This window comes from Capra hircus, chromosome 16 (assembly GCF_001704415.2).
Source record: "Capra hircus breed San Clemente chromosome 16, ASM170441v1, whole genome shotgun sequence".
Taxonomy (NCBI): Eukaryota; Metazoa; Chordata; class Mammalia; order Artiodactyla; family Bovidae; genus Capra; species Capra hircus.
Window position 1 is genome coordinate 63,704,577 of NC_030823.1, and position 12,529 is coordinate 63,717,105.

Sequence of the window (12,529 nt, forward strand, 5' to 3'; positions counted from 1 at the left end):
GGTAACAGAGGATGAGATGGTTGGATGGCATCACTGGCTCAATGGACATGAGTTTGAGCAAGCTCCAGGAGCTTGTGAAGGACAGGTGTGCTGCAGTTTATGAAATGACAAAGAGTTGGACGCAACTCGGTGACTGAACACAGAGTCTAACAAGATTGAGGAAAGGCAGAGGGGAGACTTGTGATTTTCTAAAATATTTTAGTATCCTGGCTGTTCTGAGCCTTACAGGCCAACTCTACAAAACCTATCTGAAATGCAAGACACGGTCTGACGGTCTGAATGCCCTTCCACCCCACCTGCTTCCAGCAGAGGGAACGGAGCTCTGGAAGAGCTGCATATAAGCTTACTGTTCTGTGGTGCAGCGATGACATGAAAAATCCTGATTCCACTTGGCAGCAACTTTCCACTATCTTGGCGGGTCTCAGCCATAATCACTGCGGTGTGTGGAGCTTGGACAAATTATGGGGCTGGCTGGAAACCAAGAGACGAAAAAGCAGTCCAGCAGTCCAGCAAGGGACTCTGTGTTGGAAATGCCATGGCTCCAACTGTCCATGACCATATTTCTCATGGATAACCCAGAAATTTAAGTTCCACTGTTGGAACTTGTTGGAAATCCTGCCTTTCCCAAGACCCTGAAAAGTGGCAATTTCTCACCCAAAATGACTTTTAGGGAGAATGTCAATCAACACACAGCCACGCATTCCTCTTTCTCACAGAATCATTTCTTGCCCTGTAAGAACAGGAAAGCTGGACGTGGTCCACTGCCCTCCCCACCTCCAAAATGCATACAATTGCTCTCAGAAAGCAAAGCAACTGGAGAGTAAGAGTTTTATTCTTTACTGTCTAAAATGGAGGCACTTTGGGCTACCTCCATGCTTTTCCTGGGCTTGACAGCTATCTTAGTCTATCTGGGCTGCTCTAACTAAATACTACAGACTGGGTAGCTCTTATACAACAGAAATTTATTTCTCATAGTTCTGGAAGCTGGAAGTCCAAGACGAGGATGGCAGCATGGTCGCGTGCTGGCGAAGGCCATCTTCAGGGCTGTAGACTTCCTGCGGTGTCCTCACGTGGTGGAAGAGAGGAGGAAGCTCTCTGGAGACCCCGTATGACAGCACTAATCCCATTCTTGCTTCACTCCCCATAACTGAAGCACCTCCCAAAATCCCCACCACCTAACACAGTCATCTCTAGGGGTTAGGGTTTCAACATATGAACTTTGTGGTCCATACGGATGTTCAGATCATGGCAATGGCCAAAATGGGGAAAACTCCATTTAAGGAACTTCCTCTCTCTAGCCTGATATGTCCCTCCATAGACTTTGAAGTGATCCAACCTAGGAGGTGAGAAGAATGCTTCCAACATAGCCCATTTATCCCTTACACTAAGTACTCAGGAGACTGCTTCATCAGGGTGGCCTGCCCCCCACCCCTGGCCACAGCCTTCTGCCATCTTCTTAGGGGTGTGCAGCCTAGGATCATTACTTATGCTATCATTTATATTTTTTGAAATGTACATCTTCTAAGTGGTTTTGAAACATTAATCAAAAATGTTGGGGCAAAGGAGATTACTTTGCATTATGTTTGCCGAGTAACAAAATCTCATCAGCTAAACCAGTTAAGTCGGGGGTTGGGGGGGAGGTATCAGCTTGCTGAACCTGACAAACAACTAAAATAATTACAATTGCTGCCTCAATTAAATGAGATGTGTTACAAAATCATATATTTAGCCTTGGCAGGATGTCATGAAGCCATTATGGGAAGTCTGAGTTCGACAGGATTTCTGTACGGTGCTCCTAGAGAGGAAAAGAAATGCCCTCCAGCCAAATCTAAGGTTTAATTCATGCAAGAGACTTGGCTAAAGTCACCGACCACAAATGCTCTGTTTTCATGGCTCTGAATGGCAGCAAGTTCCAGGGAATTAATTACAGCCACTCCTATTTATATTCTGCATGGCTTCTCAATTACCTCCTATAACGAGATGCTTTTTCACTTTTATGAACATTCACACACAGCATTCCAACCATGGGAATGGAGAGCTGAGGGAAAAGTAATGCAATTCTGATCATTTTACCACTAGGTCACTCGCTGGCAGCTTCCCAAGCCTTCTGGTTCTAGAAAGCACTCACCACTTGAGCCCTAGGGATCCTGAGAAGCCTGAGCAGAGTGCAGCGGTCACCACCCAATTGCCTAGAGGGGTCAGCCAAGCCACATACGAGAGTCGGACAGCGGGAACCAATCACAAGTTCATACAGGGTGGGCCTGATGGGGACATGACTGCCTGGACAAAATCCAGGGGACAGGGGCTAGCCAGCCCCACAGTTGTTGCTGTGTACAATTTTCAGGGGGATCCCCAGTGGTCCAGTGGTTAGGACTCTGCGATTCCACTGCAGGGGGCACAGGTTCGAACCCTGGTCAGGGAACTAGGATCCTGCCTGCCATGTGGTGCAGCCAGAAAAATAAAAATATAAAAAGCAAATTTAAAAATTAAATAAAAGAGAAACAATCAGGAAAGAAAATGCTTGAAAAAATTAACTGTTAGTCGCTCAAATGTGTCCAGTTCTTGCAACCCAGTGGACTGTAGCCCACCAGGCTCCTCTGTCCATGGGATTCTCCAGGCAAGAATACAGGAGTGGGTTGCCATTTCCTCCTCCAGGGGATCTTCTCGATCTAGGGATTGAACCTGGGTCTCCCACATTTCAGGCAGATTCTTTACCATCTGAGCCACCTATAAGGACTTTAACAGATTTAACTTAAAAAACACTCCAGCAATTTGATATGCTGAGAATATGAATGCAATTAAATGAACAAGTCGCTCCTTAGAGAATAAAAATGTCAAGACATATACAGTATACACATTTTGTAATCCCTGATGAATCATAGCCATGATTTAAACACTTACAGTGCAACCTCTTCATGGTAACTGGTAACCTCAGATGGCAACTGGTGAATAGAACTAACAACCAGGCTATGGGCTGATCATTTTCTCTCAAACTTTAACTTGACTGTATATTGTTACATGATTTGAAGAAATGTGCAGAACTGAGCCTTATAATAGTTCTACTATACTCCCTAGATAAGCCTTATAATGGACCTACTATAGTGTGTCTTAGACTTGAAGACAGTGCCTCACAATCATAGGACCCATGAGGACATGTAAGTCCTGCAAAAAGGACTGAGGCACAACCAATAGCCTTTCTGATTACAAAGCTTTCATTGTTCATTCCTCTGACCACTGAGACAGTCAAGTGAGAGGGCCACAGGGAGCGTGCTTATGTACCTGGAGTCGCAAAGAAACTCAGCAATGGAATCATAGGGAGAACAGAGTTGAAGACAGAGTGAGACCAAACTCTGCTTAGAAAAACTGCATGCTCCTTTAAGCCAGGAGCAATACTGATTATAAACCACTCAGCATTATAAAATACTCAACCACTGAGGAACAAAGGGCTTAAAAATCTAGAAATCTGTTATTGCACCCCAACACTTATTCATTATATAATATACTGGGGGAGCATCCCTTAACTATCCTGTGCTTTGGTTTCTGCACCTGTGGAAGTCAATTAATAAAACAGATCCAGGACAATTTAGGCATCCATTTTAACTCTGCAAGCAATTTGTCTGAACTCGAGCAAAATGATAGGTGACTTCACTTTTTACCCAAAGGAAACATGTAATTCTGAGGTCCCATCCTGTTTTGAAATTGTAGGATGGGAGGAGGATTCATAGTTTTCTTCAACTATTTGGAAGAAAGTTGAGTTTATGTGTCATTCAAATCCAAGACCACTAATTAAAAAGGCTGAAAAGCTGACCCTCTCTCTTACCAAAAATGCTTCCATCACCATGAATATGAATAATGCTGTCGTATTCATTTGTCACTAAAAATCCTTGATAAATTTTTCTGTTGCTAAATAGCTGACATCCTGGGAAGTGACCTGTATATTTATGTACAACCCATATATTTAGTCTCATTCTATTCCTATAAAATCTACCAACACAGAACAGAGTTTAGTAACTATCAAGTGCCTAAGCTAACTGATGAAATTAACAAGACAGCGGAAGGGAACCACTGCGTCCTCGTGTCATTCAAGCAGAAGGGGCTATTCTTCTTTGAAAGAAACACTGGCACTCTTATCTTTCTAAGTTGGGTCAACTGACAGAAGCAAAAACTAGAACTAATTGGTCCTTTCTTGATCTTAAAGAGACCATCTGTACTCAGTCTGAGACATTAACTGCCTGAATCGCATCCTGGCTCTACCATGCACTAGCCTTGTGAGCCCAGACAAGTTTTTTAAATTCTCTGTGCCTCAGTCTCCTCCTGCGTAAAGTGAAGACAGCGATGACAGTTCTCACCTGGGCTTGCTGTCAGGAGTAAATCAGTTATCATACCAAAGTGTTGAGAACAGCCCTTCCATAAATGTTAATTTCCATTATGCTGATAATTTTTGTTGTAAGCAAGGAAATAAACAGAGCTTGAACATATTTCTTCTTTAAATTTTTCATTTTAAAATTTTAAAGAGAAGAGAAAGGAAGAGAAATGTAATGGCAAAGAGACCCAAAGGAAGAGACATATAGGAAATGGCAACTATTTTCTATTTAGTAGCACATGTGTAAAAAACATTGTATTACATTATCTCATTTGCTTGTTACAATAACTCTTTGCAAACATGCTAAGTTGCTTCAATCAAGTCCAACTCTTTGGGACCCTATGGACAGTAGCCAGCCAGGTTCCTCTGTCCATGGGATTCTCCAGGCAAGAATACTGGAGTGGGTAGGCATTCCCTTCTCCAGGGGACCTTCCCAACCCAGGGATCGAACACTTGTTGCCTGCATCTCTGGCATTAGCAAGTGGGTTCTTTACCACTAGTGCCACCAGGGAAGCCCAATAACTCTTTGAGGTATGTATAATTATTAGTCATTTCCAGATGAGGCAGCTAGGCTTAGAGCTTCACTGACGTGCCCATGAGCATACAGGAGATTTGAGCCCTAGTCTATCTGACTCTAATTTTCATACTCTCCCCTCCAAACTAAACTACCAGGCTTGGAGGACAAAGCGGGGAGGAGGCAAGGGTAAGGTGAAGAAAAACTAATGGGTAGAAGTGGACTCAAGTACCATATATGTTTTCAGCCATGAGCTGAAACTTCCATCTAGAAGTAAAACAAAAATGCTTAATGTCAAGATGGTAATGATAAAATATGACATCATTCTCACTGCTGATGAAAACTAGCATTAGTATTAGTTTGGAACATTTTATAAACCACACTTATATTTGTATATCAAGTTAAACATTCAACAAAATGCTACTGGTTGGACATTAAAATGTAGATATAAATCCAAGCTAATCCCCAAACACGGCACAGATAAAACTGTGTGCAAAACATCAGGCTCAGTGCTCTGAACAAGCAGAAGTTTGTCACTGCCAGTGTTTATGTCAACAGAAACATCTCTTTACTTAAAAGCCATATGATGGTTTCCCAGTTAGCACACATATTACTTTTCAAAACTCTAGCCAATGAAATGCCCAAATTGTTCTGTAATTACACGATGGTTACTGCCTTGTGACTGCACAGACTGTGAATCCCAACTGTCTTCCCACAGGGAACAGCAGGCTCTCCAAAACACAAACTAATGTGTCTTTCAGGTCCAATATCTTTCCTTGGGCCCAGCTCCATTTTTCATCATCATATTACTGGGCACTGTCCCCCTTAATCATAGGTTTGGGAAGTTGGGGAGGGGTGAGGTCAGCCTTCCTTCTACTGCTAAGGCCACTTATTCACAGCTCCACCGAACTGAAGAGAACCCACTCAAGTGCACTGCTGCAGGTCACAGTGCCGACCACTTCCCTTCATCTCAGCAGTGCAGGTTTTAATTAGAACATAAGGATTATCTTAGTTTCTTATCACAATTGTGATAGCTGAAGGAAAACAGTTTGGTGGGGTTTTGAGATCAGACAGGTAAATGATGTGAGTTCTCCCTTTCGCTGGTACAAAGTTATCTCTAAAATATAAACTTTCTTTAACTCAGTTGAATACAAATAAACTTGATGCTGAAATAACTGCACTCATCCTCTGAAGAGGTTTTCAGGTCAATTTGTTGGTACTCAGTACAGATCTGGTCCAGAACTTTAGCTGAGGGAAAAACATCACACTACTGGGAAATCTGAATGTGATCACTGAACCAGGCTCTTAATTACTCATACAGGAAAGAAATCTCATCAGATACTCCTCCCGCCATTGTTAACGGTAAGCAGAAGAAGAAGAGTGAGTCTGCATAGAGTTACTAAAATAAGGTGAAATCGAAGCTGGCAACCCAGTCCCTACACTCAACATGGTTCTGTTTTATAAAGTTCTGGCCATTTTTGACACTGCCTATTTTTGACATCAGCATATGCTGGCTCTGCAGAATGGATACTAGTCAATTTGCCATCTCAGAATGTAGAGTAGAGTGTGGGGCTGAGACTGGAGTAAGTAACCGGTAGAAGCACCTCAAAGCCGCAGCATCCTAAACTGAATTACTGCCTCTCCTGGAGGGTTATAACCCATTACCTTCCCAGTCAAATAATCTTCTAGTGCTAGTCATGAAGTCAGCAGCTCCAGAGTACAATGCAGTGAGTTTGGAGATTTGCAAAACTTAGACCTGCCACTCACTTTATCTCCCCTGACAGGAAGCTCTGGTTAATGTCCCAGTGCCTTTTTCTTTTACTTGCTGCTCTTTCTTTCTGGAACCCTTCTTCCTTCCCAGGTTTTTTGTGGATTCCTATTTGTCCTTCAAAACTGAATTCAAACTAAGTGTCAACTATCCTAAAAAAACAAACAAACAATCTTCCATGACCACACAACTGCCCTAATCTGATTTAGAACTCTTTGGTCACTCTCCCAATAGCTACAAATGCCACTCAGATCACCTTACACTGCCTAGTTAAAAAAACAAACAAACACATATTTATCTATGAGGAGCCACATCTTATTCAACCTTTTCCTGCCTGAACAGGGCATAATGCCTGGTTCTCACAAAAGCAGGTGATTAGGAGCCCATACTTACATGCTTGCACAACCTCTTGGTACCTCGGTTTTCTCATCTGTAAAAAGGTATAATAATAAGACACGCCTGATGGGGTTATTGTGGAAATGAAACCAGAAAATGAATTGTAAAGTGCTCAGAAGAACTGTGAGCTCTTATTAAATATCTGTGAAATTAACAAGCTAATATAATCTTTACTAAGTCAGTTACTTACTATGAAATGGAGATAATCTTATTTCTCCATAGGATGGTAGCAAACATCAAAGGAGATAACACAGCTGGTACTTTGAAAGCTGTAAAGGACTATTTAAAAACTGGCATTTTATTATTTTTACTTAATAAATTATATAACATTCTAAGCCAGAACTCAAAGAAGAGTCTTCAGCAGCTGGCTAATGCAGGGGTTGCCCAAGGCCTTACCCAAGCTGTGGGTTTCTTCCTTAACTTTCCAACATTGACCATAAAGGTACAGTCCCATAAACCACGAACAAGGGTAAGGGAAAAGAGATCCCTAAGGTCTATGCAGAACTGGAATGCTCTTTATCTAAAGAGAACACCAACATCCACAGAATCTGGAACATCCAGGGAACTGAGGATGTACAATCACTGCTCAGTGATTATGATCATATCACACAATCTATGGAATTCAAGAGCCAGAAAAAAATTCTGAAATCACTTATTCTGATTCCCTCATTTCACTGAGAGGAAACTGATATCTGTGACTCCCAAGCAACTGGCCCCCAAAAAAGGTCAAGCTAGTGACAAACAAATCAAGTCTCTTAATACGTAGCTTATAGGTTTATATACATTTTGCTTACATTGTGTTCCCTTTATCCTTTTGGAGGTGGTCTTTAGACACAAACTAGGGTTAAAATTCCCATTTTAATCATTTATTAATTCTGTGAGGGAGTTACTAAACTGACCCAAGCCTCAGTGTCTTTGTTTGTAAAATAAGGATCATAGTGTCTCTTAAAAGTTTGCACGCCTGCGGGCGCAGTCACTCGGTCGTGCCTGACACCCTGCGACCCCACAGACTGTAGCCCGCCAGGCTCCTCTGTTTGTGGGATTGTCCAGGCAAGAATACTAGAGCGGGTTGCCAATTCCTCCTCCAGGGGATCTTCCTGACCCAGGGATCAAACCTGCATCTCTTGCATCTCCTGCACTGCGAGGCGGATTCTTTACCACCGTGCCAAGTTTACTATCTGATAAAAGGGGTAATGTCTGTACATTGGATAGCAAAACCTGTGCCTCATACTCACTTCTGCACTCACTCATGTCCTAGTAACTACTGGGATGTTCTTCAAAATCAAACAATGCATAAAGACAGGCCATACTGTACAACACCTCTTTTGAAGAAAGCATCTGAGAACTGACACTTGCAAAATTTCCTTTTGGGACTGAAATGGTTAAAAAAAAATCCTCTGGTTTAAAACCTGGCTGCACCAATGTTCCCACTTTCCACATAGCATGCCCTCCTGCGTGGCAGCCGGCACGTATAACGGGTATATAGTAAGGCAGTGTATAGCACAGTGCGGTACTATATCTCATGTTTGCTTTCTCACCTCTGCACTTTGCCCACCAGGTACCCTTAGGCTGCCAGTTCCAGCTACTGCTTTATCCTTTCTTCTCCCTTTCTGCCCCACCAAGGCTTTAAGGATATTTTGTCTGTGGACAGCTCCCTTTATCAACACAAGACAGAACTCGTTCCCCCGTGACAAGGGCTCTAGCTTCCTCCGGAGACCAAAGGCCTCTTGTCCATATATCTGGTGGCTTATCTCCTCTGGTCAAGGTCCACCTTCTCCTCCACAGGCTCCTGAGCGGCTCACCTGGCCATCGAATTCTCACCCTCCGATATCTGCTTTTATACAAAGATGTGGGGACAGGACCAAGTTCTCAAGTTGAGATGGGCAGCCACCTCCACTGATGCCCTGACCCTCCCCGCAGCAAGCACCGGGACCAGGCCCGGGTCTCTATTCTAAGAGCATCAAATCTTCGCTGTTTGCCTTCCTGAGGCTGCTCAGTCCCCAGGACTTAGTACCCCAAGGGACCCGGCGATGTTTGCATCTGCGGAGGGATTGGGCCCAGGAAGGAAGGCAGGATGCGGGGACGGGACAGCTTGGAGCGCTCAGACAAGACAGCATCCACGGTGGTGGCGTGGTTAGAACGCAGCGGGCTCCACCTAGCCTTAATCTCTGGATCCTGACCCCCTCTCCCCTTTCCCCTCACACCCGGGGAGAACCCGGAGCCACTTTTCAGCCTCTGAGATGGAAGCCTGGCACCTGGAAGCCAGGGCGGCGCACCCCAGCCACTCCGGAGTCCCCCGTTGCCAGCCGCAGTGACGGACCACGTCGCGTCCCAAGGAGCCGGCGGCGACGACGGACACCTTTATTCCCTCACTCCCGGACGAGAAATGAGAGGTGGGGAAAAAAGGAATCTTCGCGAGTGCAAAGGCGGAGAAGCTAGCACTTTTGCGGCGTCTCCCCAGCCCTATCTGGGAGAGGCACGAGGTCACCGCATTCGTACTGTCCCCGGGGGAGCTCCGGGCGGGCTGCTTATCCCCAGTAGCACCCGTGGCGCACACAGACGCGCGCGTCCTTCCCGACCGCAACCGCTGATCCGGCCAGGACCCGGGCAGGCAGCGAGGGGTGTGCGCACCACGTCTCCCGCGCGTCCCGAGCGGTCCCCCGGCCCCCCAGCCCGGCGCAGCCGGCTCACCAGATGGCCATCCTGCTCTTGGGGTAGTCCAGGCGCTCCAGGCACCCGAGGAAGTGAGGCAGCGTGTGCGCAGCGTTGCGCGCGAGGACGACCACCAGCACCGTGGGTCTCTGCAGGGGCGACTCGGGGAAAACCACCGCCTCCTCTTCGTCGTCCTCGGAGTCCGCCTCGGCGGCGAAGCGCGCCCGGCAGCCGCCGCGCAGCAGAGCCCAGGAGAGGAGCAGCAGCGCCCAGGCCAGGGGGGCGGCGGGGCGCGCGGCCATGTTCCGGGCCGTGGCGGGCGGCGGGACGACCCGGCGCGGATGCCCGAGGCCGGCGGCGAGGGGCGGAGGGGAGGCGGCTGGCGCGCGCGCACTGGCACGGCCTCGGCCGCCGGGACCCTCCCGCTGCAGCCGCCGCCGCACCGCCCAGGCCCCGCCGCGGGCGCCCCGGAGTACCTGCGGCCGCCGGCGCTCGCCTGGGCTCCGGCTCGCAGACAGTCGTGTCGGTGCGGCTGTTTGTCCCGAGTCCGGCGGAAAGTTCCTCTAGTTCAGGTTCAGCTTGTACTGAGGTCTGTGGCTTTCCTCAGGGCTGTGAGGTGTGGCTGTGTCTGCCAATGGGCGTGTGAATGCGTGTGTGTGTGTGTGTGTGTGTGTGTGTGCGCGCGCGCGCGCGCGAGCGAGCGTGTGTACATAACGGTACGACTCCAAGAAAATTTATTCTGCCTTTGCAAACCGCAGTCAAAGTCCTTCACAGTGATGCAATGTATCCAGTTTTTCATAATGCACCTATTGACTAAATGGGTAGAGTTCTAAAATGAAAAGTCACCCAGTAATTCATTACTATGATAAACAGATTTTTTTTTTAACTTCCACGAAGGCAGAATATTTGTATTTCCTCACCCTCAAGCGCTCTTTAAATATATTTTTGACTGAGTAGTCTCCCCAATAAGATCTAGTTGGAAGACCTGAAGAATTTTAGAGCCAGAGCGAACTCTTCAAATTAAAGGAAAGCTCTTCATGGGGCATGTCCTCTACCTGACAACTCAGGGTCCTGAACTTCCTGAAAGGGTGGCAGGTTAAGGACCCGATTCACTTCTGATGGTTTTCTTTTTCCTTAATGACCCAAACTGATAAATTGTAACAGACGGAAAATCTGTACATGCTGGAAGAGAAGGGAGAATAAGGGAGAAACAAGGAAGGGTGGAAGAAGAACGCAATTAGCAGGCAAAGTGAAAATGCTAGGAAATATACCATCAAAGGATATTTAATTTCGACCTCAATGGAGGAAAGCTAGTAAAGAAGTTCTTTCAGTTCAGTTCAGTTGCTCCGTCGTGTCTGACTCTTTGCGACCCCATGAATCGCAGCCGCCAGGACTCCCTGTCCATCACCACAAGAAGTTCTTTACTAGATTTCTTTTTTGTGTGGAATTCTTTTCTGGAAGTTCTTTGTGTGCGAAAGTTGGGGCTAGATTTTTGTCTCATGTGTGTCGCTTCTTCTTGGTGTGAACTTGGAGACTTGACCTCTCTGGACATCAATTTCTTCCTATGTAAAAGCCTTTTAAGTTCCTGCCTTATTTTCTCATTCAACAACCATTTATGAAATTACTAAATGTCAATCATTCGGGTGTTGAGCGTTTGAATCCTTCTTCTCCAGAGAAAGGGGCAGAAGGTGTCCTGCCCTTTTTATCTGGCAGGGTCAGAGTTGGAGGAGGGAGTCTTGGCTGAATCAACAGGGCTAGTTTTTCCTGCACCAAAATACCTTTTGGGGGGCTTCCCAGGTGGCTCAGTAGTTAAGAATCTACCTGCCAGTGTTTGCCAATTGCAGGAGGCATGGGTTCAATCCTGGGTTGAGAAGATCTCCTGGAGAAGGAGATGGCAACCCACTCCAGTATTCTTACCTGGGAAATCCCAAGGACAGAAGAGCTTGGTGGGCTACAAGCCATGGGGTTGCAAAGAGTAGGACATGACTGAGCACGCACACACATTTTTTTTTCACTACTTGGATTTTTTCATTCCCTTGTTTTAGCCAGCCTAAAATCCTACAACATAAGCATTCATTCAAATTGACAAGTGTGCCAATTTTAACACTAAAACACTTGAGAGAAGAATAGTAGGCAATAGCTTTGGTATTCCTACATTTGTGTGAATTAAATCTGAGTTTTAATCTCAATATCTAAACTGAGGTGCACTGTGAGAAGCTTTGAAGGGAATCCATATATGGAGCAAGGCACTGTTTTTGACAAAGCAAGTTCTGTGGATTTCTGATATCTGGGCTTGTGGACTCCAAGTCCAAGTAGGGAAAGGATATGGAGGGTAGCGTGAGAAAAAGAGCAGTGGCTGAAATAGGAAGGGATAAAATTAAACTGTGCCACTTTCAAAGTTTTGTCTAAGCTCTGGCCTGTATCCAAGCACTATATAATAGTTACCATAGAAAAATGTTTTTCAATTCCAAACACATTTATACAAATTTAAAATATTCTTTTTATCTCATTTAAAAAGACTAGATATGTTTCTCAAATTGTCTTCACTTATTTGTTTCAACATTTTCTCAGTGCCTACTGTGCCAAGGCATGGGTGCTGGGAATGCATGGATAATTAAGATATATTGAATGAATGAATAAATACCATAAACTGGTAAGAAAAGTGGATAAGGAAGGGAAGTGGGGATGGTTAGGAAATGCCTCATTAAAGAAATGCCTTTGAACCGAGTATTGAAAAATGAGGGGCATATTTTAGGAAAATGATAGAGGGTTGGGAGAGGTTGGGATTTCAGGCTGATGGAACTATAAAAGCAAAAGAATGAGAGAACACAGAGCA

The 12,529-nt window shown here is 45.4% G+C and overlaps 1 protein-coding gene across 2 annotated transcripts in view; it reads right to left on the reverse strand.

Annotated features, from left to right (window-relative positions):
* COLGALT2 (collagen beta(1-O)galactosyltransferase 2) overlaps nucleotides 1-10,475 on the reverse strand; it is a 118,938-nt gene extending 108,463 nt beyond the window's left edge. The window contains exon 1 of one of the 2 annotated variants that reach the window (XM_018060705.1): nucleotides 9,733-10,475. In XM_018060705.1, the coding sequence (XP_017916194.1) occupies nucleotides 9,733-9,995 (263 nt within the window). In that variant the 5' untranslated portion in view covers nucleotides 9,996-10,475. The remainder of the gene's footprint in view (nucleotides 1-9,732) is intronic. The other variant, XM_018060706.1, reaches the window with a different exon arrangement.